Here is a 26659-nt window from a genome sequence, read left to right on the forward strand (position 1 = left end):
CAGCGGCGCGGGGCTCAGCCAATAGGAGCACGCAGCGGCGCGGCGGGCGCAGGCGCGGAGCGGGGCCGGTGCCGCGCTAAGGGAGGTGCGTGCGGGGCCGGGGGGGCTCGGAGCGGACCGGGGGGGCTCGAAATGGGGCGGGAGGGGCTCGAGGTGGAGCTTGGGGGTTGGAAATGGGGCTGGAGAGTCACAAATTTGGGCTTGGGGGGGGCTCCGGACCGGGAATGGGGGGCTCTGACTCATGGCCGGCGTGGTCTCGGACCGGGACCGGGCGGGTTTCGAACCGGGGTCTGGCGGGTCCGACCGGGGGCTGGGGCGGGGGTTCGTGTCGGGGCCTGGGCTGGGCTCGAACCGGGGGCTGAGCGGGCTCCGAGCGGGGCTCGGGGCGGGCTCCGGATTGGGGCCTGGGTGGGCTGGAAGCGGGCCCGGGTTGGGCTCCGAAGCGGAGCAGGGATTTGGAGAGGAAATTCATGGATGGGGAGAGAAAGGGGCGGTGTTGCCGAGGCTCTGGATTGAGGCCAGCCGTGTTTAATGCCTTATCAATGATGGGGGGGGGGGGGGATCGTCAATAAATTCATGGATAACACCGAGTTGTGTGGGAGTGTGGACGTGGGGGGGCGGGAACGGAGCTGGGGAGGGGCTGGAGAATTCCTGAGGGAGCTGGGAAAGGGGCTGAGCCTGGAGCAAAGGAGGCTCAGGGGGGACCTTGTGGCTCTGCACAAGTCCCTGACAGGAGGGGGCAGCCGGGGGGGTCGGGCTCTGCTCGCAGGGAACAGGGACAGGAGCAGAGGGAATGACCAGGGGAGGCTCAGGGTGGACAGCAGCAGGAATTTCCCCATGGAAAGGGGGATCAGGCCTTGGGAAGTGCCCAGGGGGGTTTGGAGTGCCTGGAGGTGTCCCAGGAATTCCTGGATGTGGCACTCAGAGCTCTGGGCTGGGCACAAGGAGGGCATCGGGCACAGGTTGGACTCAGTGATTCTGGAGGGCTTTTCCAAGCTCAGTGGTTCTGGAATTCTGTGGGGAGAGGTGAAGGTTCTGGAGGAGCCCGGCCCGGCAGTGAAGGACACAAGAGGGGTTTGGGTGATTGTCCTGTGGCTTTCCCAGGTGGGATTGGGAAAAAATGGGGGATTTTGTGGGGTTAGGGAAAGATCCTGACGGCACCTGAAGGGAGTCCCCAAGGAAAGGGAGAGGGGCTTGGGATAAGGGCTGGAGGGCCAGGACCCAGGGAATGGCTTCCCATTGGAAAAGGGGAGATTTCAATGGGATCTTGGGAAGGAATTGCTAGCTGGGAGGGCGGGGAGGAGCTGGGCTGGAATTGCCAGAGCAGCTGGGGCTGCCCCTGGATCGCTGGGAGTGTCCAAGGCTGGATTTGGATCACCCTGGGACAGTGGGAGGTGTCCCTGCCCGTGGAATGGGATGATCCTTAAGGACCCTTCCATCCCAAAGCGTTGGAATTCTGTGGTGGAGCAGGTGATGGGTGTGACTGGGGTGAGGAGGAGGAAAACTAACGGGAAAAAGGGAGAGAAAAAGGGCTGGAAATCCTTCCAGGGAGGGAGGAATTCCAGCTTGGGGTGAGGAAACAGAGGTGAGGCTTGGGAATGATGTTGGAGAAGGAAGGAATGAAGTCACTCCTGAGTACTTCTTGTCTTGGGAAACGGTGAATTTTGGAATCTCCTGGAATGGAGTCTGAATTTAAAAAAGAGGGAGAGTGGCTTTGTGGGATTCCTAAACTCCTTTATTGAGCTCCCAGGAGCTTCGGGCTCAGCATTTCCCAGATTTATTTCCGGGAATAAACCACCCTATGGAATCCTTGCCTGTGAAACTCCAGCACGTTCTGGACATCATTCCCAAGGGCCATTCCCTGGACCGTCTTCCGGGATGGGAAAAACCTGGCAGTTCAGTTTTGATGGGAACGTCCCCCAGCGATGGTGGCAGCTCCTCCTCCCTCATTAACTAATTAGTGACGCTCCCAGTTAATTGGGTGATGTCACCGAAGGTGAATCAGCTCCTTTTTATGGAAGCAGCCACTGGATGATGTTCCAGGTGAAGAATTCCTGCGCAATCCCCGTGACGCTGCCGGATGGAAAATCCACATCTCCCTGTTACTAATCCAGGTGTTGCTGGGGATGGAATTCCGGGGTTTTGGGGGGCAGATGGGGCCAAAATTCCCATTATTTACTCAAAAAAGGAGTGTGGATAATGGGGGAGTCCCCGTAGGGAAAGGACGGTGTGGGAACAAATTGTGAGGGAGCATTTTGGGGGGAAAAAAAAAATGGAAGGAATTTCTTGTGGAATCACTCAGGTGTCTCCTGCTTGAAGGACTGGGACATTCCCAACTTTCTGAGCCTGTTCCTGGCTCTATTTGCAAGGAATCGGGAGCAGTTTGGGGTTTTTATTTGATTCTTCTGCCAGTGCTGATTTTCCGTGGATTAGTGATTAGTGAAGGACTGATTTGTGTCTGTTGGGGTTGGTTTGGTGTTTTTTTTTTTTTTTTTTGGAATGCTGGAATGGTTTGTTCCATAAGTATTCCGGGGAGTCTGTGGATAGAAAATCCCTGGAATTGTTGAAAAGAAGGGATGGGGCTCAGAGCAGCCTGGGGTAGTGGAAGGTGTCCCTGCCCATGGGGTGATCCTTGAGATCCCTTCCATTCCGTGATTCCAACCCAGAAATCCAGGATACTTCTGACCACTGCTTTTCCAAGAATTCCGACTTTCCCGTGGCTTAAAGGGAAAACTCCCTTTTATGTTTTAATTTGAAATGAAAATCTCTTCTCTGAGAGAGAATAAAAGAGTCCTCAGCTCTGTTGCTGGCAAAAATAACAATAAATTGGGAAAAAATGGCTGGATTTTAATTCCCAGCTGGATTTTTCCTTGGGAAATTTGCCCTCAGGCACAGAAAGAGCTGAGTAAAGGGTGGAGCTCTCAGGTGAGTCAGGAATCACGAGAGCTGATCCAGGTATAAAAATCCAGGGAAGTGACAGCTCTTCCTGCCCTGCCCTGCCAGGGCTTGGCTGTATTTCTTATTAAATAGAAATCCTGGATTTTTGGAAGGAATTTTCATTTTGGGAAGAGCCTCGGTTGTGTTTTCCTTTGGATTTTTTTTCCTTGGTGAGAAGTTGGGAAAAAACACCGAGGGGAAAAAATTGTTCCCTGAGAATTGCATGGATACAAATCCAGGTAAGGAACTTGGGATAAAGCTCAGGAAGAGCTTTTTTAAATCAGAATTAAATAGGAATCCTTGATTTTTGAAGGAATTTTCATGTTGGGAACAGCCTCAGGTGTATTTTCCTTCAGAATTTTTTCCTTGGTGAAAAGTTGGAAGGGTAAAACCCTGAGGGAAAAATTTCCTCCCTGAGGGAAAAAAATGCTCCCTGAGAATTCCATGGATACATATCCAGGTTGGGAGCTTATTATTAATTTAAATCCTTGGTTTTTTAAGGAATTTTCATGTTGGGAGCATCCAGCATTGTATTTTCCTTCAGAATTTTTTACTTGGTGAAAAGTTGGAAGAGAAAAAAACCCTGAGGGAAAAATTTCCTCCCTGAGGGAAAAAAATGCTCCCTGAGAATTCCATGGATACAAATCCAGGTAAGGAACTTGGAATAGGGCTCAGGAAGAGATAATTTTAATTATTAAATATAAATCCTTATTTTTTTAAAGGAATTTTCATGTTGGGAACATCCACAGGTGTATTTTCCTTCAGAATTTTTGCCTTGGTGAAAAATTGGAAGGGAAAAAACCCTGAGGGAAAAATTTGCTCCCTGAGGGAAAAAAATGCTCCCTGAGAATTCCGTGGATACAAATCCAGGTTGGGAGCTTATTATTAATTTAAATCCTTGTTTTTTTTAAGGAATTTTCATTTTGGGAACATCCACAGGTGTATTTTCCTTTAGAATTTTTTCCTTGGTGAAAAATTGGAAGGGAAAAAACCCTGAGGGAAAAATTTCCTCCCTGGGGGAAAAAAATGCTCCCTGAGAATTCCGTGGATACAAATCCAGGTTGGAAGCTTATTTTAACTTATTTTTAATAGAAATCCTTGTTTTTTTTAAGGAATTTTCATGTTGGGAGCATCCAGCATTGTATTTTCCTTCAGAATTTTTTCCTTGGTGAAAAGTTGGAAGGGAAAAAAGCCCTGAGGGAAAAGTTTCCTCCCTGAGGGAAAAAATCCCAAATCCTGTTCCCTTGGATATGGAGCTGAAAGGAGCCGGGAGCCAAGCATGGCTGGCATTAATTACCGTGTCTTTATGAGGAATTCCTGCTTTTTTCCCTTGGATTTCAGCCTCTCCCGCTGGATTCGAGAGCGTTTCCCTGGGAGCGGAGGCCGGGAAGAGCGAGCCCATGAACGAGGACATCCGAATCCATTCCTGGCCTTGCTCCTACTACCTGGACACCACCAAGCAATGGATTTCTGGGAAGCTCTCCCTGACTCCCGTCTCCATCAAATTCACGGCCGACAAAACCGGAGAGCTCCTGGTGGATTCCCACCTTTCCGGCATCAGCGAGATCAAGAAGGAATCTTCCCATTTAATCTTCAGCTCGCTGACCATCCTGGAGAAGAGCACCAAGCACTGGTTCAGCTCCCTGCATCCCAACAGGAATGTGGTCTTCAACATCCTGGAGCATTTCTGGAGGGAGCAGCTGTTCTCCGGCCCGGAAGCCGGAGCGGGAGCGGCGTTGGAATCCAGCAAGGGCAAGGAATTAACGGGAATGTTGGAGGGATCCCAGAAACGCTTGGAGGACACGGCCAAGGTGCTGCATTCCCAAGGGGAACAGTTCGACAACATCATGAGGGGACTCCATAAGATCGAGGGGGACATGGATGTGGCTGACAGGTTTGGAATGGGAATGTTCCCGGAGCTGGGAATGCTTTGGTGGGCCTGGAATTTCCAAGGGAGATCCACAGAGGTCTTTAGGAAGTGAAAGATTTTGGATTGGAGGCATGGAGCTGGGAGGAAAGGATGAGGGAGTTGGGAATGTTCAGCTGGAGAAGGGAAGGATCCAGGGAGAGCTCAGAGATTCTTCCAGGAGAGCTGGAGAGGGATTTGGGATAAGGGCTGGAGGGACAGGAGCCAGGGAATGGCTTCCCACTGGAAAATGGGAGATTGGGGTGGGATCTTGGGAATTGCTGGCTGAGAGGGTGGGGAGGGGCTGGGCTGGAATTCCCAAAGAAACTGTGGATTCCCCTGGATCCCTGGCAGTGCCCAAGGCCAGGTTGGACACTGGGGCTTGGAGCACCCCAGGATATGGAATTTCCCCCTGCCCATGGAATGGGATGATCCCTAAATTCCCTCCCGATCCATTAATTGAGAAGGAAATTCCACAGCACAAAACTTTTCCTCATTTTCCCGATTTCTCTGCCACCGGCAGCGGTTCCGTTTCTCCCGAGTGCTCCCGAAATCAGGGATCGATGCCCTGAACTCTCATCCCGAGCAGAACTGGACACTCCCACACGGATCCCATTCCATGTGCTGCTCATGGAAAGTTTTCCCTTTGCTCCAGAGCAGCAGAGGAGAAAGATTTCCGGAATCCAGGGGAAAAGGGGGAAGTTTTCCATCTTTTTGCCTTCTCTGGAAAGGGAGAGGGATTTGGGCAAAGGCCTGGAGTGCCAGGAAAACAGGGAATGGATTTAAACCGAAGGGGAGTAGGGCTGGATGGGATCTTGGGAAGGAATTCCCGGCTGGGCTGGAATTGCCAGAGCAGCTGGGGCCACCCCTGGATCCCTGGGAGTGCCCAAGGCCTGGGATAGCGGGAGATCCCTGCCCATGGAATGGGATGATCCTTCAGATCCTTCCATCCCAACCCATTCCATGATTCCTGGTTATCCCTGGAGAGGGATGCTCCAAGCAGCAGCACAGCACCTGGAGAATCCATCCCAAACCATCCCCTTCCCTCTCATTCCCGTTTTTTTTCCGGTGAGGCTTAAATCCAGGGATCTGTGCTCATGATCCTCCCTTGGGAAAAACCCATGGGAACAGGGAATGTTTTCCTTAGGGAGCTGCACCAGCACTGCTGGGGAGTTGGACTCTGGATACTTCTGGGAAATCCCTGCTGGATTTTGGAGCCTCAACCTGGAATTTTGAGTTTTTCCTGGGAATTTGGGTGTGGGAGCAAAGGACAAGTTGGCATCAGGCTGAGGGTGGGAGGGGGGAAGGAAAAGGAGCAGGAAAAGGCTTTGGAAGTGGAGGTGGGTGGGCAGGAGTGGGAATATTGAGGGAAAGGTGGCGGGAGCTGAGGAACAGACACGTGGGAATCCCTGGAGCCCGCGGGCTGGGGTTAATCCGTGCGGGATCCTGTGAAACAGCAAAACCTCGGAGAAGCTCCCGGATTGGGGAGCAATCAAATCCCAGTGACGTCATCAGCATTCCCAAATTAATTGTGGGATGCAAGCAGGCCTCGGTGATGGGAACTGCAGCAATGAGGGAGATATTCCAGGAAAATTCCAAGGCCTGAGTCCAGGAAACCTCTGGAAGTATGGAGAGAAGCCTCTGCAGGGGTGGAATTTCCCATTCCAAGGTTGGGATTGTTTGGATTGGAGGGAAGCCAGGCCTGAGGTGTGGGAAGCTCTTTGGTATTCCTGCTGGAATTCCGGATTCCTGGAGAGCAGAGCCCGCAGCGGGAATGGGCCTGGCTCAATCTGCTTCCAATTGCTGACATCCCAGCCGGGATTCTGGGAGTTTTTCCGCTGGATTATGAGGTTTTGAACCGGATGGATCCTGGGAAGCTGGGGATGGGTTTGAGGAGGGAATAACAGCGGGATGAAGGAATCTGCGGGGGTTTTCTTGGAGCTGCTGGAATATCCGGAGCTTCCCAATGCTCTTCCCTCTCCTCACCTTCCCTTCCCTCTTCCAGGCTGCTGACGGAGCTGGAATCTCCTTCCTGGTGGCCCTTCAGCAGCAAACTCTGGAAAACGCCGCTGGAATGGAAGGCGAAGGAAACCCCTGCAGCTCCAGATCCCAAAACCCAGGAAGGAATCCTGCTGCGAATTCCCGTGATTATCACCCACCGGACAGATTCCAACGCCAAACCTGGAAAACTCACCCTCCTCCCTTCGGGCCTGGAAATCAGGGACTGCAATTCCCAGCTCCTGCACCGCTTCGAATCCCGGGATGTGGATGATATCCGCGTGCACACTCCCTACGAGATCAGCATCCGGCAGAGGTTTATCGGGAAGCCCGACAATTGCTTCCGGCTCCTGTCCGCCCGCATGCCGGAGGTGATTCCCGTCCTGGAGATGCAGTTCAGCAGGAAGATGCAGTTCTTGGAGGATGCCCTTGGATTTGCCGGAGCCAGGAAGTCTCCGCAGGCGGATTTGGGAACGTCCATCTGGCAGGCAGGTGGGTGGTGGTAGGGAATTCCGGGCTCCAGAGGTTTCCACGTGTTTCCCGAGGGATGTTTCCAAGGCAAACGGTCTCCGTGCTGTCCCTACAGAGAGTCCATGGTGAGGATAAATCCCGGGAATAACCAACCCCCAGGTGGCTCCAGAGCCTTTGGCGCTGCTGCTTTTTCTGGTGGCAATTCCCAGCTGGAAGGGATTATCCAGTGTCTGGTGTTCAATATCTGGTGTTCAATATCCAGTGTTCAATAGCCAATATCCAATATCCAATATCTAATTCAACAGCTGATATCCAGTATACAATATTTAGTATCTGATATCCAGTAGTCAATATCCAGTATTTAATATCCAATATCTGATACCCAGTATCCAGTAGTCAATATCTAGTATTTAATAAGTGATATCCAATAGTCAATATTCAATATTTAATATCCAGTATCTGATATCCAATAGTCAATATCCAGTATTTAATATTTAATATCCAATATCTGATATCACTAGTCAGTATCCAGTATTTAATATTTAATATCCAATATCTGATATCAATAGTCAATATCTAATATTTAATATTTAATATCCAATATCTGATATCAATAGTCAATATCCAGTATTTAATATTTAATATCCAATATCTGATATCAGTAGTCAATATCCAGTATTTAATATTTAATATCCAATATCTCATATCCAATAGTCAATATCCAGTACTTAATATCTGATATCCAATATCTGATATCCAGTATCCAATAGTCAATAGCTAGTATTTAATATCCAATATCTGATATCCAGTAGTCAATATCCAGTATTTAATATTTAATATCCAGTATCTCATATCCAATAGTCAATATCCAGTACTTAATATCTGATATCCAATATCTGATATCCAGTATCCAATAGTCAATAGCTAGTATTTAATAATCCAATAGCCAGTGTTCAATATTCCATATCCAATATTTAATGTCCCGTAATTAATATTCAATACCCCATATTCAGTATCCCATATCCAATGTCCCCTATCCAATAGCCAATGTTCAATACCCAATATCCAATATTCAGTATCCAATATTTAATAATCCAATAGCCAGTGTTCAATATTCCATATCCAATATTTAATATCCCGTAATTAATATTCAATACCCCATATTCAGTATCCCATATCCAATGTCCCCTATCCAATAGCCAGTGTTCAATACCCAATATCCAATATTCAGTATCCTATATTTAATAATCCAATAGCCGGTGTTCAATATCCAGTGTTTAATATCCCATATCCAATATCCTGTATCCAAGAGCCAATATCCAGTGTTCAATATCCAATATTTATAGCCAATGCCCAATATCCAGTGTGCCATATCCAAACTCCAGTATCCAATGTTTAGTATCCCATATGCTGTATCCCATATCCTGTATCCAGTGTTCAATATCCCATATTTAATATCCCATATCCAGTATCCTGTATCCAATAGCCAATGTTCTATATCCCATATTTAATATCCCATATCCAATATCCTGTGTCCAATAGCCAGTGTTCAATATCCCATATTTGTTAATCCAATATCCAGTGTTCAATATCCAGTGTTTATATCCGATGTCCAATATCCAGTGTGCCATATCCAAACTCCAGTATCCCATACCCAATATCCCATACCCAATATCCCATACCCAATATTCCATACCCAGTATCCCATATCCAATATCCTGTATCCAAGAGCCAATATCCAGTGTTCAATATCCGATATTCAGTATCCAATAGTTGATAATCCAATATCCAGTGTTCAATATCCAGTGTTTAATATCCCATATCCAGTATCCAATATCCAGTATCCAATAGCCAATGTTCAATATCCGATATTTAATATCCCATATCCAGTATCCCATATCCCAATATCCAATATCCCATATCCAATATCCTGTATCTAATAGCCAGTGTTCAATATCCCATATTCAATATCCCATATTCAATATCCCATATCCAGTATCCAATAGCCAGTGTTCAATATCTGATATTTAGTATCCCATATCCCATATCCAATATCCCGTATCCAATATCCTGTATCTAATAGCCAGTGTTCAATATCCCATATTTAATATCCCATATCCAATATCCCATATGCTGTATTCCATATCCTGTACCCAGTGTTCAATATCCCGTATTTAATATCCCATATCCAGTATCCCATATCCGATAGTCAGTATCCGATATTTATTATCCAGGAATTCATATTCAATATCCCATATCCGATAGTCGATATCCAGTATCTGATAGTCAATATCCCATATCCGATAGCCAGTGGTCAATATCCCATATCCGATAGTCGATATCCAGTATCCGATAGTCAATAGCCCGTATCCGATAGCCAGCGGTCAATATCCCATATCCGATAGTCGATATCCAGTATCCGATAGTCAATAGCCCATATCCGATAGCCAGTGGTCAATATCCCATATCCCATAGTCGATATCCAGTATCCAATAGTCAATATCCCATATCTGATAGCCAGTGGTCAATATCCCATATCCGATAGTCGATATCCAGTATCCAATAGTCAATAGCCCGTATCCGATAGCCAGTGGTCAATATCCCATATCTGATAGTCGATATCCAGTATCCGATAGTCAATAGCCCATATCCGATAGCCAGTGGTCAATATCCCATATCCGATAGTCGATATCCAGTATCCGATAGTCAATAGCCCATATCCGATAGCCAGTGGTCAATATCCCATATCCGATAGTCGATATCCCATATCCGATAGTCAATAGCCCGTATCCGATAGCCAGTGGTCAATATCCCATATCCGATAGTCGATATCCCATATCCGATAGTCAATATCCCATATCCGATAGCCAGTGGTCAATATCCCATATCCCATAGTCGATATCCAGTATCCGATAGTCAATAGCCCATATCCGATAGCCAGTGGTCAATATCCCATATCCGATAGTCGATATCCCATATCCGATAGTCAATATCCCATATCCGATAGCCAGTGGTCAATATCCCATATCCCATAGTCGATATCCCATATCCGATAGTCAATATCCCATATCCGATAGCCAGTGGTCAATATCCCATATCCAATAGTCGATATCCAGTATCCGATAGTCAATATCCCATATCCGATAGCCAGTGGTCAATATCCCATATCCAATAGTCGATATCCCATATCCGATAGTCAATAGCCCATATCCGATAGCCAGTGGTCAATATCCCATATCCAATAGTCGATATCCAGTATCCGATAGTCAATAGCCCATATCCGATAGCCAGTGGTCAATATCCCATATCCGATAGTCGATATCCAGTATCCGATAGTCAATAGCCCGTATCCGATAGCCAGTGGTCAATATCCCATATCCGATAGTCGATATCCCATATCCGATAGTCAATATCCCATATCCGATAGCCAGTGGTCAATATCCCATATCCCATAGTTGATATCCCATATCCGATAGTCAATATCCCATATCCGATAGCCAGTGGTCAATATCCCATATCCAATAGTCGATATCCAGTATCCGATAGTCAATATCCCATATCCGATAGCCAGTGGTCAATATCCCATATCCAATAGTCGATATCCCATATCCGATAGTCAATATCCCATATCCGATAGCCAGTGGTCAATATCCCATATCCAATAGTCGATATCCCATATCCGATAGTCAATATCCCATATCCGATAGCCAGTGGTCAATATCCCATATCCGATAGTCGATATCCCATATCCGATAGTCAATAGCCCATATCCGATAGCCAGTGGTCAATATCCCATATCCGATAGTCGATATCCAGTATCCGATAGTCAATATCCCATATCCGATAGCCAGTGGTCAATATCCCATATCCCATAGTCGATATCCAGTATCCGATAGTCAATAGCCCGTATCCGATAGCCAGTGGTCAATATCCCATATCCGATAGTCGATATCCAGTATCCGATAGTCAATATCCCATATCCGATAGCCAGTGGTCAATATCCCATATCCCATAGTCGATATCCAGTATCCGATAGTCAATAGCCCGTATCCGATAGCCAGTGGTCAATATCCCATATCCCATAGTCGATATCCAGTATCCGATAGTCAATAGCCCGTATCCGATAGCCAGTGGTCAATATCCCATATCCAATAGTCGATATCCCATATCCGATAGTCAATATCCCATATCCGATAGCCAGTGGTCAATATCCCATATCCAATAGTCGATATCCAGTATCCGATAGTCAATATCCCATATCCGATAGTCGATATCCCATATCCGATAGTCAATATCCCATATCCGATAGCCAGTGGTCAATATCCCATATCCCATAGTCGATATCCCATATCCGATAGTCAATATCCCATATCCGATAGCCAGTGGTCAATATCCCATATCCCATAGTCGATATCCAGTATCCGATAGTCAATATCCCATATCCGATAGCCAGTGGTCAATATCCCACATCCAATAGTCGATATCCCATATCCGATAGTCAATAGCCCATATCTGATAGCCAGTGGTCAATATCCCGTATCCCATAGTCGATATCCCATATCCGATAGTCAATATCCCATATCCGATAGCCAGTGGTCAATATCCCATATCCAATAGTCGATATCCAGTATCCGATAGTCAATAGCCCATATCCGATAGTCGATATCCAGTATCCGATAGTCAATATCCCATATCCGATAGCCAGTGGTCAATATCCCACATCCAATAGTCGATATCCAGTATCCGATAGTCAATAGCCCATATCCGATAGCCAGTGGTCAATATCCCATATCCCATAGTCGATATCCAGTATCCGGTAGTCAATAGCCCATATCCGATAGCCAGTGGTCAATATCCCATATCCCATAGTCGATATCCAGTATCCAATAGTCAATATCCCATATCTGATAGCCAGTGGTCAATATCCCATATCCGATAGTCGATATCCAGTATCCAATAGTCAATAGCCCGTATCCGATAGCCAGTGGTCAATATCCCATATCTGATAGTCGATATCCAGTATCCGATAGTCAATAGCCCATATCCGATAGCCAGTGGTCAATATCCCATATCCGATAGTCGATATCCCATATCCGATAGTCAATATCCCATATCCGATAGCCAGTGGTCAATATCCCATATCCCATAGTCGATATCCCATATCCGATAGTCAATATCCCATATCCGATAGCCAGTGGTCAATATCCCATATCCAATAGTCGATATCCAGTATCCGATAGTCAATATCCCATATCCGATAGCCAGTGGTCAATATCCCATATCCAATAGTCGATATCCCATATCCGATAGTCAATAGCCCATATCCGATAGCCAGTGGTCAATATCCCATATCCAATAGTCGATATCCAGTATCCGATAGTCAATAGCCCATATCCGATAGCCAGTGGTCAATATCCCATATCCGATAGTCGATATCCAGTATCCGATAGTCAATAGCCCGTATCCGATAGCCAGTGGTCAATATCCCATATCCGATAGTCGATATCCCATATCCGATAGTCAATATCCCATATCCGATAGCCAGTGGTCAATATCCCATATCCCATAGTCGATATCCCATATCCGATAGTCAATATCCCATATCCGATAGCCAGTGGTCAATATCCCATATCCAATAGTCGATATCCAGTATCCGATAGTCAATATCCCATATCCGATAGCCAGTGGTCAATATCCCATATCCAATAGTCGATATCCCATATCCGATAGTCAATATCCCATATCCGATAGCCAGTGGTCAATATCCCATATCCAATAGTCGATATCCCATATCCGATAGTCAATATCCCATATCCGATAGCCAGTGGTCAATATCCCATATCCGATAGTCGATATCCCATATCCGATAGTCAATAGCCCATATCCGATAGCCAGTGGTCAATATCCCATATCCGATAGTCGATATCCAGTATCCGATAGTCAATATCCCATATCCGATAGCCAGTGGTCAATATCCCATATCCCATAGTCGATATCCAGTATCCGATAGTCAATATCCCATATCCGATAGTCGATATCCCATATCCGATAGTCAATATCCCGTATCCGATAGCCAGTGGTCAATATCCCATATCCGATAGTCGATATCCCATATCCGATAGTCAATATCCCGTATCCGATAGCCAGTGGTCAATATCCCATATCCGATAGTCGATATCCAGTATCCGATAGTCAATATCCCGTATCCGATAGCCAGTGGTCAATATCCCATATCCGATAGTCGATATCCAGTATCCGATAGTCAATATCCCATATCCGATAGCCAGTGGTCAATATCCCATATCCCATAGTCGATATCCAGTATCCGATAGTCAATAGCCCGTATCCGATAGCCAGTGGTCAATATCCCATATCCCATAGTCGATATCGAGTATCCGATAGTCAATAGCCCATATCCGATAGCCAGTGGTCAATATCCCATATCCAATAGTCGATATCCAGTATCCGATAGTCAATATCCCATATCCGATAGTCGATATCCCATATCCGATAGTCAATATCCCATATCCGATAGCCAGTGGTCAATATCCCATATCCCATAGTCGATATCCCATATCCGATAGTCAATATCCCATATCCGATAGCCAGTGGTCAATATCCCATATCCCATAGTCGATATCCAGTATCCGATAGTCAATATCCCATATCCGATAGCCAGTGGTCAATATCCCACATCCAATAGTCGATATCCCATATCCGATAGTCAATAGCCCATATCTGATAGCCAGTGGTCAATATCCCGTATCCCATAGTCGATATCCCATATCCGATAGTCAATATCCCATATCCGATAGCCAGTGGTCAATATCCCATATCCGATAGTCGATATCCAGTATCCGATAGTCAATATCCCATATCCGATAGCCAGTGGTCAATATCCCACATCCAATAGTCGATATCCAGTATCCGATAGTCAATAGCCCATATCCGATAGCCAGTGGTCAATATCCCATATCCCATAGTCGATATCCAGTATCCGGTAGTCAATAGCCCATATCCGATAGCCAGTGGTCAATATCCCACATCCAATAGTCGATATCCCATATCCGATAGTCGATATCCCATATCCGATACCCAATGTTCGACAGTCAGTGTTCGATATCCCATGTCCAATATCCCCTATCCCAACATCCTGGTATCCCAATATCACCATATCCCATTATCCCAATATCTCCCAATATCCCAGTATCCTGGTATCCCGGTATCCCGATACTGCAATATATCCCATATCCCGGTATCCCAATATCCCCATATCCCCTATCCCAATATCCCAGTATCCTGGTATCCCAATACCGCGATATCCCAATATCCCCAATATCCCCAATATCCCCAATATCCCAATATCCCCAGTATCCCCAATATCCCCAATATCCCCAATATCCCCAATATCCCCAATATCCCCCAATATCCCCAATATCCCCAATATCCCAATATCCCCAATATCCCAATATCCCCAATATCCCCAATATCCCCCAATATCCCCAGTATCCCCAATATCCCCAATATCCCCAATATCCCCAATATCCCCAATATCCCCAATATCCCAATATCCCCAATATCCCCAATATCCCCAATATCCCCAATATCCCCAATATCCCCAATATCCCAATATCCCCAATATCCCCCAATATCCCCCAGTATCCCCAATATCCCCAATATCCCCAATATCCCCAATATCCCAATATCCCCAATATCCCCAATATCCCCAATATCCCCAATATCCCTAATATCCCTAATATCCCAATATCCCCAATATCCCCCAGTATCCCCAATATCCCCCAATATCCCCCAGTATCCCCAATATCCCAATATCCCCAATATCCCCAATATCCCCAATATCCCCAATATCCCCAATATCCCCCAATATCCCCAATATCCCCAATATCCCCAATATCCCTAATATCCCAATATCCCCAATATCCCCCAGTATCCCCAATATCCCCCAATATCCCCCAGTATCCCCAATATCCCAATATCCCCAATATCCCCAATATCCCCAATATCCCCCAGTATCCCCAATATCCCCAATATCCCCAATATCCCCAATATCCCCAATATCCCCCAATATCCCCAATATCCCCAATATCCCCAATATCCCCAATATCCCCAATATCCCCCAGTATCCCCAATATCCCCAATATCCCCAATATCCCCAATATCCCAATATCCCCAATATCCCCAATATCCCCAATATCCCCAATATCCCTAATATCCCTAATATCCCAATATCCCCCAATATCCCCCAGTATCCCCAATATCCCCAATATCCCCAATATCCCCAATATCCCAATATCCCCAATATCCCCAATATCCCCAATATCCCCAATATCCCCAATATCCCTAATATCCCTAATATCCCAATATCCCCAATATCCCCAATATCCCCCAGTATCCCCAATATCCCCCAATATCCCCCAGTATCCCCAATATCCCAATATCCCCAATATCCCCAATATCCCCAATATCCCCAGTATCCCCAGTATCCCAATATCCCAATATCCCAATATCCCCAATATCCCCAATATCCCCAATATCCCCAGTATCCCAATATCCCAATATCCCCAGTATCCCCAGTATCCCCAGTATCCCCAGTATCCCCAGTATCCCCAGTATCCCAATATCCCAATATCCCTATATCCCCAATATCCCCAGTATCCCCAGTATCCCCAGTATCCCCAGTATCCCCAGTATCCCCAGTATCCCAATATCCCAATATCCCAATATCCCAATATCCCCAGTATCCCCAGTATCCCCAGTATCCCCAGTATCCCAGTATCCCAATATCCCCAATATCCCCAATATCCCCAATATCCCCAATATCCCCAATATCCCAATATTCCCAATATCCCCAGTATCCCCAATATCCCATATCCCCAATATCCCATATCCCAATATCCCAAATCCCATATCCCAAATCCCACATTCCCATATTCCCATTGACCCTGTAATTCCCTGAAATACCGAACATCCCTCCCCGATATCCCGGGAATTTTTCACGCTCCCTTGGGACAACCCCGATTTTCCCATCCCAAAAAACCCTCGGGATTTTGACAGCACAGAATTCCAGGTGTCGGAATTCCGGAACTTTTGGAATCCTCGCAAGAAGCCTTTGGAATGTGGATCCCCGTTGTTGATCCCTATAAAATTCCGGGATTGCCTTGGACCTTTTTTAATCCATTTTGGGAATTTCCGACCCTTTGGAATTCCTTCCTCCCGCCATCCCCGAATCCTCTTTTTTCCCGCATTTCTGACGCCCGAGGATCCGATCCAGGATGGATCCGGCGCCAAAACCGAGTGGAAAAAACCGGGATCAACCAACAAATTCCGCGATTCCTCCGCCCGGAATTCCGGCGGGAACGGGAATATCCCGTTACTGGGGAGAATTCCAGCTTGGAAAAGCCGCTTGGGGTTTTTTGAAGGAATTCCTTTTAGGCCGCTGGAATTTCAGCGCGACAACTCCTGGGATTCCCGGAGATTGGAAGGCACTTCCTGCGGGAATTCCGGGAAACTTTGGGAATCTCCAGAGCTTTTCCCACTTTCTTTCTTTCTCCCCAGCTGGATTTTGCTCTCCTTCCCCTCCTGCCTTTTCCCTGTTGACCTTGGAAAAGCTTGGGAAGCGAATCCCGAGGTTTTGTGTTTTCCTTGCGTTTGGCGCCGCTCCCGTTCCGTCACAAGGTGGCGCTCGCCGACCGCGTGGGAATTTCGGGGGATTTTTCCATGGAAAACTGACCTTTTCCCATTTCTTTTCCTCCTTTTCCCATTTTCCTCAAAGCAGGGCGGGGGGAAAAAACCCCAAAACCTGGAGTTCTGTGTTCCCGTCTCCCTGTTTTCCGATCGGGAACCGATCCGGGTATTTCTGGGAGAAATATCCCTGGAAATGCCTGGAAAAGGATGGATTTTCCCTGAAACCTCTCCAGATCCTTTGTTTTCACCCTCAAGTTTCTGTGTCCATTGACGGAGTTAAATTCCCGGAAAAAATCGCCTTTCCCAAGAATTTGGCTGGAATTCCACATGGAAAAGGAATTCCTGGATCCACCTGAATTCCTGGGAGTCTTTGGCGCTGCTTCCTGCCTTTTCCCAGTGGGCTTTTTTTTGGGATAAATGTTGAAATTCCCAGGATGCAGCAGCTGCTTTGGAACAGCTTCCATCCAATTTTATCCCCCAAAAAATATTCCTGCTTCCCAGGATTAAAACTCGGGATTAAAATCCCGGATTCCAGCCGCAGCAGGAGAATTCCGGGCAGCGCTGTCCCGCTCCTCCAGCTCCATCCTGCAATTCCCACTTTTTTATCCCTTCCCAGGCAGAATTTTCCCTGCTTATCCCCAGTGACCGAATTTCCGGAATCTTTTGATTTCCCTGGAATTGTTTTCCCGGGAAATAAAACCCCCATGCGGTGCCTTTCGATGGATGGGACACCGATGAACCCAAAAGCTTTCAGATATTCCCGATTTCCGGCCGATTCTCTCCCTACCAATTCCCTGGGAATGCCGGCTCTCCGTGCTCATCCCTTCCTTGCGCTGGCCCCTTGGCATTCCCGCTTTTTATTCCTTATCCCAGGAATTCCTGCCTTCAGCGGGATTCCTGGATTTTCAGGGAATTCCCAAGGGGCGGCATCTTTCTGTGCCTGCTTTTCCCCCCTTTGGAAAACAGGGAGAACAGGGAATGAATTCCTTGTTTTCCGCTTTGAGGGACGCCGATTTCCAGGGATGATCCCGTAATTGGATAATTCCAGGGATTTGGAGTTTCCAGGGATTATCGAGAGGGGATTTAGGCTTTGGTGCTTCCGGTTCAGCTTTTCCCGGGGAAGGAACGCTCGGGATAGACGGGATTTTGGGAAGGAATTCCCAGCTGGGATTCCGGGATCAAAGTGGTTGAGCTGTGAGGAATGTGGGAGTTGGGGATCCCCGTTTTCCCATGGAATGGGGCTTTTCCAGGAATATCCAAGGGGTGTTTCCCATCATTCCTCTCCCGGAAGCGCCCGAGCTGCCAGGAGAGGATTTCTTGGTAAAGGAAACCTTGGGAAAACTTGGCTGGAATTCCTTGGCTGGAATTCCCAGAGCAGCTGGGGCTGCCCCTGGATCCCTGAGAAGTGTCCAAGGAAAAGTTGGATCACCCTGGGATAGCGGGAAGTGTCCGTGCCTGTGGAATGGGCTGGGAATGGGATCATCCTTAAGCTCCATCCCAACGTGAATTCCGGGATAATCCTGGATTTTGGGTTGGGAATGTGTTGCTGCTTCTCCTTTGCTCCCATCATTCCCACATCCCAAATGATCCCATTTTTCCCAAGGTTTCCTTTACCAAGAAATCCTCTCCTGGCAGCTCGGGCGCTTCCGGGAGAGGAATGATGGGAAACACCCCTTGGATATTCCTGGAAAAGCCCCATTCCATGGGAAAACGGGGATCCCCAACTCCCACATTCCTCACAGCTCAACCACTTTGATCCCGGAATCCCAGCTGGGAATTCCTTCCCAAAATCCCGTCTATCCCGAGCATTCCTTCCCCGGGAAAAGCTGAACCGGAAGCACCAAAGCCTAAATCCCCTCTCGATAATCCCTGGAAACTCCAAATCCCTGGAATTATCCAATTACGGGATCATCCCTGGAAATCGGCGTCCCTCAAAGCGGAAAACAAGGAATTCATTCCCTGTTCTCCCTGTTTTCCAAAGGGGGGAAAAGCAGGCACGGAAAGATGCCGCCCCTTGGGAATGATGGGAAACACCCCTTGGATATTCCTGGAAAAGCCCCATTCCGTGGGAAAACGGGGATCCCCAGCTCCCACATTCCTCACAGCTCAACCACTTTGATCCCAGAATCCCGGAATCCCAGAATCCCGGAATCCCAGGAGGGGTTGGCTCGGCAGGAACCTTAAGGATCACCTCATCCCATTCCGTAGGCACGGCTGGAATTCCTTCCGCAGTCCCACCTTGCTCCAGGCTTTCCTTGGCATCCATCCAGGAGCAGCCCCAGCTTTCCCAGCTGATCCGAGCCCTCCCTTGGCTTCCAGGTGGGAATTTTTCCTCGTTATCCAAGCAGGGAAAAGCGTTCCGAGCGTGGAATTTCTCTTGCAGCCGGCGGGATTGTGGGAGCGGCGCTGAATCCCAGAGTTCCAGCGGGAAACCGGGAAGGGATGGGCACGGAGCAGCTGCAGCAGCACCAGGAGGTTTCCCGGGAAGAAGCCAAGGAGCTCCGACAGGTAAAATCCGGCAGGAATTTCGGGATAGGAGCGCCTTCGTTCCATCCGTTTTATCGGCGTCTTCCCGAAATATTCCCCGCGAATCCGTTGCCGTGGGAACGTTTGGAATGTTCCTCTTCCACCCCCTCCCTGCAATGGTTGGAATTTGGTGGGGATTTTTTGGGAGGAATCAGGGAATTCTCGACCGCTTTGGATCCTTTGGAATGTGACCGAAGGAAAATCCCAATTGGAACAATTCCATCGGTCGCAGCTTTCTGTGCGTTTTCCCTTTGCTGTCGTATTCCGGAAAAATGCCCCAAAAATGTTTTCCGAACGCAGCCAGAGGGGATTTTGGATGGAAGAAATCGGTGTGGGATCCATGGAAGGAATTCCCACTGGGAAAACAAACCCCGTATCCCGAGGGATCCCGGCTGGGGCCCTTCCTTGAACGGCTTTTGGAGGAATTGCTCTCCCAGAACTTCAAGGGAAAAATTCCTCTTTTTTCTGGGATTCCAGTGGGATTTGAGTGGGATTTTAATGGGATTTCGATGGAATTCCAGTGGGATTCCAGTGGGATTTGAGTGGGATTTTAATGGGATTTTAAGGAATTCCAGTGGGATTCCAGTGGGATTTCAATGGAATTCCAGTGGGATTCCAGTGGGATTCCAGTGGGATTTCAATGGAATTCCAGTGGGATTCCAGTGGGATTTTAATGGGATTTCATTGGAATTCCAGTGGGATTCGAGTGGGATTTTAATGGGATTTCAAGGAATTCCAGTGGGATTCCACTGGGATTTCGGTGCGATTTCAATGGAATTTTAATGGGATTTCACGGAATTCCAGTGGGATTTGAGTGGGATTTCGATGGAATTTCAAGGAATTCCAATGGGATTTCATTGGGATTTCAGTGGGATTTCGATGGAATTCCAGTGGGATTCCAGTGGGATTTTAATGGGCTTTCATTGGAATTTCAATGGGATTTCGATGGAATTCCAGTGGGGTTTGAATAGGATTTCAAGGAATTCCAATGGGATTTTAAGGAATTTCAGTGGGATTTCGATGGAATTTCAAGGGATTTCAGTGGGATTTTGATGGAATTTCAGGGAATTCCAGTGGGATTCCAGTGGGATTTCATTGGAATTTCAATGGGATTTCGATGGAATTCCAGTGGGATTTGACTGGGATTTCAAGGAATTCCAGTGGGATTCCACTGGAATTTTGGTGGGATTTCAATGGGATTCCAGTAGGATTTGAGTGGGATTCTGATGGGATTTCAGTGGGATTCCAGTGAGATTTAAATAGGATTTAAATGGATTTTCACTGGAATTTTGATGGAATTCAAGGGTAAAATCCCTAAAAACCTTTTGAGCTTTTGAACCTCTGGAAACACCGAGGTGCAGATCTGGGAATTCCACCTCAGGACTGAGCAGGATATGGTGATCAATCCCATTTTTAAGGAATTTAGAGAAAAGAGGGATAACCCACACTGAGGACAGAGATAATTGTGCCTCACACTTAATTAATTAATTAATTAATCGAGGTCGTTACGGGCAAAATTCCGGTGGTTTCCTGAGAAATTCCCTCTCCTGAGGATTGGCATCTTTAGCTCCAACCTTGGTTTTCCAACAAAAAAGCCCCAAGGATTCTGCTGCCGTCCCCCTCATGATCCAAATCCGGGAGAGCTGGAAAAGCTGGAAAAGAGGAATTTGTGAGGAACAAAGTTGGCGTTTTCCCTCTTTGCTCCGAACCGATTGCGGGAAGAACCGGAATCCTTGGAAGAGACAAAATTCCTTCCCTCAGAGCTGGAATCCCAGAGTGGCATTTGGATGCCTGAGGAAGGGAATTCCAGAGGGGATATTTGGGTTCAAATCCCAGATTTTGTGGCAGTAGGGGCTGGAATTTGGGGTTGGAATCTGGGAATGGAGGAAGAATCTGACAGAATTTTTGTGGTGTCCAACTCAGGCTTTTCCTGGGATTTTGACGGAGAGTGGCAGCAGGAGCGGGAAGGATGTGACAATATTGGCTGGAGAATTCCAGAGGGAATTCTAGAGGGGATATTTGTGTTCAAATCCCAGATTTTGTGGCAGTAGGGGCTGGAATCTGGGAACTGAGGAAGAATCCCACAAAGTTCCTGTGGTGTCCAACTCAGGCTTTTCCTGGGATTTTGACGGAGAGTGGCAGCAGGAGCAGGAAGGATGTGACAATATTGGCTGGAGAATTCCAGAGGGAATTCCGGAGGGAATTCCGGAGGCTCTGGAGTGGTTTTTTACCCTTTCTTTGCCTTCATCTCAGGAAATCACAACCCAAACTTTGTTTTGCTGCCAAACTGCTCGCTCCAAGTGCTAAAATGCCCAATTTCCTCATGGAATGGCCTCGTTCCGTGGCCTGGAGCATGGAGCAGCCACTGGATCTTTCCTGAAAGATGGAAAAGCAGGCCTGGGAGTTGTGTTCTGGAATTTTGTCCCTCCCAGTTTGGGGGCAGAACTCAGCTCCTCGCTGTTCACGCTCTGTGTGTAACTGCAGTTAATGGCTCCAAAAAAAAAAGTGGGAATTCAGCCTTGGAGCTGCTGGAATGGAATTGTTTCCGGATGGAACCGATGGTGTGTCCATGGCACTCAACAAAGTCAATAAAAATCGGGATTTTCTCCAAATCCAAGCAGGAATCACGGGAAAAGTATCCCCTAGGAAGTGGTGGTGTGGTGATTTCAAATCCCTCCTGTCTCCCGGGATTCCAGGTGCAGCAGGAGAGGATGTGGACAGAATTCCTCGTGTTTTCAATGGAATTTCAATCCCTGCTGAGGACTGGAGTTTAGGAAGGGATTGGGATTGGAATATTTGAGGTTATTACAGGGATAACGGGATGGATCTCCGGGAGGATTTTCCTGCCTGACGACACTTCCGGCATCTCGTTTTTCCTGCTGGAAACAGGAATTCCGTGTTGGGATGGGAGATGATTTCGGAATTGCGGGATTCGTTGGGAATATCAGCTGCCTTTACTGGAGCTGAATCCGTGGCAGAGCCAGCGGGATAAAGCAGATTTCCCAACTGATAATCCCGGGACATAAATCCATGTGGGATTGAGCAGAGCAGGGAATGTGCCTTGGAAAAACACCTTTTTGATGGGATCAGAATTCCTGCTTGGATTTTGGGGAGCAGACGGAGCTTCACGTGGAGTTTCCATGGCTTGGTTCTCCAGCCAAATTCCATCCTGGCACGGGAGGCAGAGTTGGAGCATCTAAAAACACGGAGCTGCTGGAGCAACTCCAGAGGAAGCCACGGAGTTATCCCAGGGCTGGGAGAGCTGGGAATGTTCCCCTGGAGAAGGGAAGGACACAGGGAGAGCTCTGAGCCCCTGGCAGGGCCTAAAGGGGCTCCAGGAGAGCTGCAGAGGGACTGGGGACAAGGCCTGGAGGGACAGGAGCCAGGGAATGGCTTCCCAGTGCCAGAGGGCAGGGCTGGATGGGAGATTGGGAATTGGGAATTGCTGGCTGGGAGGGTGGGGAGGGGCTGGGCTGGAATTGCCAGAGCAGCTGGGGCTGCCCCTGGATCCCTGGCAGTGCCCAAGGCCAGGCTGGATGGACTTGGATCCACCTGGGACAGTGGGAGGTGGGAATGGGATGATCCTTAAGGTCCCTTCCCACCCAATCCATTCCAGGGATTCCGGGATTTAAAACCGTGAATTATCCCTTTGCTCCCAACCCCTCGCTGCGAGCTCTCCGTGTTTCCTTCCGGCAGATCCTGAAGAAGCTCAAGGGCCTGGCCCTGGAGACGGAAGCGGAGCTGGAGCGGCAGGACGAGGCCCTGGATTCCATCAGCAGCTCCGTGGATCGCGCCACGCTCAACATCGAGCGGCAGAACCGCAGGATGAGGAAGCTGACGTAACATCCCGGCGGGAACGGGAGCGCGGGCAAGAGCGGGAGGACGGGGGAGCCGGGATTTTCAGGATTGGTTTTTCCAGAGACGCTTTGGGAGGTGTTTGGGACGGTGTTTGGAAAATGGTGCTGCTGGCGTCGAGTTCCTGAGGGGTTTGAAGTGGTTCCTGGACTTGGATGAGGCTGGACCTTGGGTGATGGCTGGATCTTGGATGATGGCTGGATCTTGGATGATGGCTGGATCTTGGATGAGGTTGGACCTTGGATGATGGCTGGACCTTGGATGAGGTTGGACCTTGGATAGTTGGATCTTGGATGAGGTTTGGACCTTGGATGAAGTTTGGATCTTGGATGGTTGGACCTTGGATGATGGTTGGATCTTGGGTGTTTGGATGTTGGATGATGGTTGGACCTTGGATGAGGTTTGGATCTTGGACGTTTGGATCCTGGATCATATTTGGATCTTGGATGATGGTTGGATCTTGGATGATGGTTGGATCTTGGATGATGGTTGGATCACGAATGTGTGGATCTTGGATGAGGTTTGGATCTTGGATGATGGTTGGATCTTGGATGTGGGTTGAATGTTGGATGATGGTTGGGTCTTGGATCATGTTTGGATCTTGGATGAGGTTGGACCTTGGATGATGGTTGGGTCTTGGATGTTTGGATCGTGGATTACATTTGGACCTTGGATGGGGTTTGGATCTTGGATGGGGTTTGGATCTTGGATGGGGTTTGGATCTTGGATGATGGTTGGATCTTGGGTGTTTGGATGTTGGATGAGTTTTGGACCTTGGATGGGGTTTGGATCTTGGATGAAGGTTGGATCTTGGATGAAGGTTGGATCTTGGACGTTTGGATCCTGGATCACGGTTGGATCCTGGATCATGGTTGGATCCAGGATCCCGTTTGCATTGTGGATCCCATTTGGATCCTGGATCACGGTTGGATCCTGGATCCCATTTGGATCGTGGATCGTGGTTGGATCCTGGATCCCGTTTGGATCGTGGATCACGGTTGGATCCTGGATCCCATTTGCATTGTGGATCCCATTTGGATCGTGGATCGTGGTTGGGTCCTGGATCCCGTTTGCATTGTGGATCCCATTTGGATCGTGGATCGTGGTTGGATCCTGGATCCCATTTGGATCGTGGATCACGGTTGGATCCTGGATCCCATTTGCATTGTGGATCCCATTTGGATCGTGGATCGTGGTTGGATCCTGGATCCCATTTGGATCGTGGATCGTGGTTGGGTCCTGGATCCCATTTGCATTGTGGATCCCATTTGGATCGTGGATCGTGGTTGGGTCCTGGATCCCGTTTGCATTGTGGATCCCATTTGGATCGTGGATCGTGGTTGGGTCCTGGATCCCATTTGCATTGTGGATCCCATCTGGATCGTGGATCACGGTTGGAAACTTTTTTTGGATGAAAAGGTCCAAATTTCCAATCAGGATGAAACCAAACTCATGGATTCTCCACTCCGAAATCCTCTAAACACGAAGGGACGCGCCAAAACCTGACTTAATTTTAATTAACTAATTAACTAATTAATTTATTTATTAATTTATTCATTCCTATCCTTTCTTCTTTCGCTGCTTTTTGGGATTTTCCTGTGCATCCGAGCCGATTCCAGCCCGTGAATTCCCTTCTCCAGCTCTTTCCCTAAAATCCTGCACACCTGAACTGAAGGCCTCCTGTCCGACTGCAAATCCTTGGAGCCTTTTTTTTTTTTGGGAATTCCACACTGGGATGAACGCTAACAAAACCTCGCATTCCCTGAGTTTTAACGGCTTCCAATCCCGCTTTTAATTTCCTGGAATTTTATTGGAGTCGGGAAGGCTCTGTGCTCGGAGCTGGAATTATTGGATGCTCCCAGGACATCCCATTTTTCCCGGGACATCCCATTTTTCCCGGGACATCCCGTTTTTCCTGTTTGTGTTTTTTTTTTTTTAAATTTATTTGCACTCAGCACTGATGAAACATTTCAAGGCTTTTCCCGGAATTCCTGGAAAAAAAGGGAATATCTTCATTTCAACTCTTACATTTACGCTTGGCTCCCTTGAGAGCAGAGATTCCCCCTCTTTAATTATCCATAAATACCCAAAAATTCCGGATCATCCATGGAAGCTCCCATTTCATCAATCCCTACGTTTTCCCAGCTATTTTAGCTCCGAGGAACTCTCGGAAAATGCCATTTTTGAATTCGTTTGGAATTCCGATTTCAATCCTTTCGGGGTTTTTTTTTCTCAAATCCGACACTTCCGGTGCAATATTTATAAACAGGGAAGCTTCAAATCCTCGCTTCCACTGGGAATTTTTCCCCTTTTCCGAGGAATCCGGCCTCGTTTTGGGATGCAAAGGACGCGGCGCCGAGGGTGTTGTTGGCGAGCTCTGGCTCTCCCTGCGTTCGTATTCCTCGATTTTAGTTCGGATCGGAGGGAAATTTACTCGCAAGTTTTTCCTGGCATGCACTTTACTGGATAATCTGGTGAGAATTCCATATCCATCGATTCTTCCTCGGGAATGAAATCCTCTCCGAGCTTCTCCTGGTGTTTCCCGCCCCCAAATCGCTGCTGCTTTACCGGGAGAGGAAAAGAAACTTCCCGCACCTCGTTTTCCCATGGATTTCCAAGTGGATTTTGCACCAAGTCCGTGTTTGTTGAGGCCGGGATGGGATCTGGGATCTGGATGAGTCCAGAGTAGGATTCCCAGAAGGAAATATTTGGGATTTGAGGGTGGTTTGGGGTGTTCTTTGTGCCATATTTTTTATCGTCGTGGGGGTTTTAGCACCTGACTCCGTCTTTTGTGGGTTGAGCGAGTCCAACATATCCCAAAAAAACCTTCGAACATTCCTTGGAAAACCCATCCTGGAGCTGTACATTGGCTGAATTCCATGTGCCAGAAGGATTTTTCCACCTGTAATTCCTTCTTATTAAACGTCTTGGAATTGTGAGTATCTCTCCTGTCGTCACTTGGCCGGGAATTAGCGGGAAAAGCCCGTCCCTGCCTTCCTGTGGAATGGCATTCCCTGGATCCTGTGGGCTTGGGTTTATTTTGGATTAAAAACACAAAAAAATTCCCTGCTGGAAGGTGGCCCTGGATGAGCTTTCAGGTCCCTTCCAATCCAGCCCATTCTGGGATTCTGGGATTCCTTGTGCCGTATTCCCGACTCCTTTTGTTGCCTGTAGATCCCAAGCTCCGTGGAATCCCGTACCAGCTTGAGACCCCCTGCTCCGCCAGGGGTAGAAATTCCACAGGGGAATCCCAAAATTCCC

The 26659-nt window shown here is 47.7% G+C and overlaps 1 protein-coding gene across 6 annotated transcripts; it reads left to right on the forward strand.

The window, feature by feature from the left end:
• Nucleotides 1–3: 3 nt before the first annotated feature.
• Nucleotides 4–26337, forward strand: SNAP47 (synaptosome associated protein 47). Of its 6 annotated transcripts, none has more exons than XM_032129551.1 (5): nt 4–85; nt 4279–4831; nt 6849–7333; nt 19401–19525; nt 23240–26337. In XM_032129551.1, exons 2-5 carry the CDS (start codon nt 4338–4340, stop codon nt 23384–23386), a joined length of 1251 nt encoding a protein of 416 aa, XP_031985442.1. In that variant the 5' UTR covers nt 4–85; nt 4279–4337; the 3' UTR covers nt 23387–26337. The 6 variants fall into 6 exon arrangements, 3 of the variants coding, with proteins under 3 accessions (XP_031985442.1, XP_031985362.1, XP_031985166.1); XM_032129471.1 differs by lacking the exon at nt 4–85 and adding an exon at nt 2182–3176; XM_032129275.1 differs by lacking the exon at nt 4–85 and adding an exon at nt 3486–3587.
• Nucleotides 26338–26659: the final 322 nt, after the last annotated feature.

The sequence above is a fragment of the Corvus moneduloides genome, chromosome 1 (genome assembly GCF_009650955.1).
Source record: "Corvus moneduloides isolate bCorMon1 chromosome 1, bCorMon1.pri, whole genome shotgun sequence".
Lineage (NCBI taxonomy): Eukaryota > Metazoa > Chordata > Aves > Passeriformes > Corvidae > Corvus > Corvus moneduloides.

Coding starts and splice junctions, on each gene's coding strand:
- SNAP47 (XM_032129275.1), top strand. CDS start 3,554: ATGCTCCCTGAGAATTCCATGGATACAAATCCAG. Junction 3,588..4,278: donor TTCCATGGATACAAATCCAG/GTAAGGAACTTG, acceptor CTTGGATTTCAG/CCTCTCCCGCTGGATTCGAG. Junction 7,334..19,400: donor AACGTCCATCTGGCAGGCAG/GTGGGTGGTGGT, acceptor TTTCTCTTGCAG/CCGGCGGGATTGTGGGAGCG.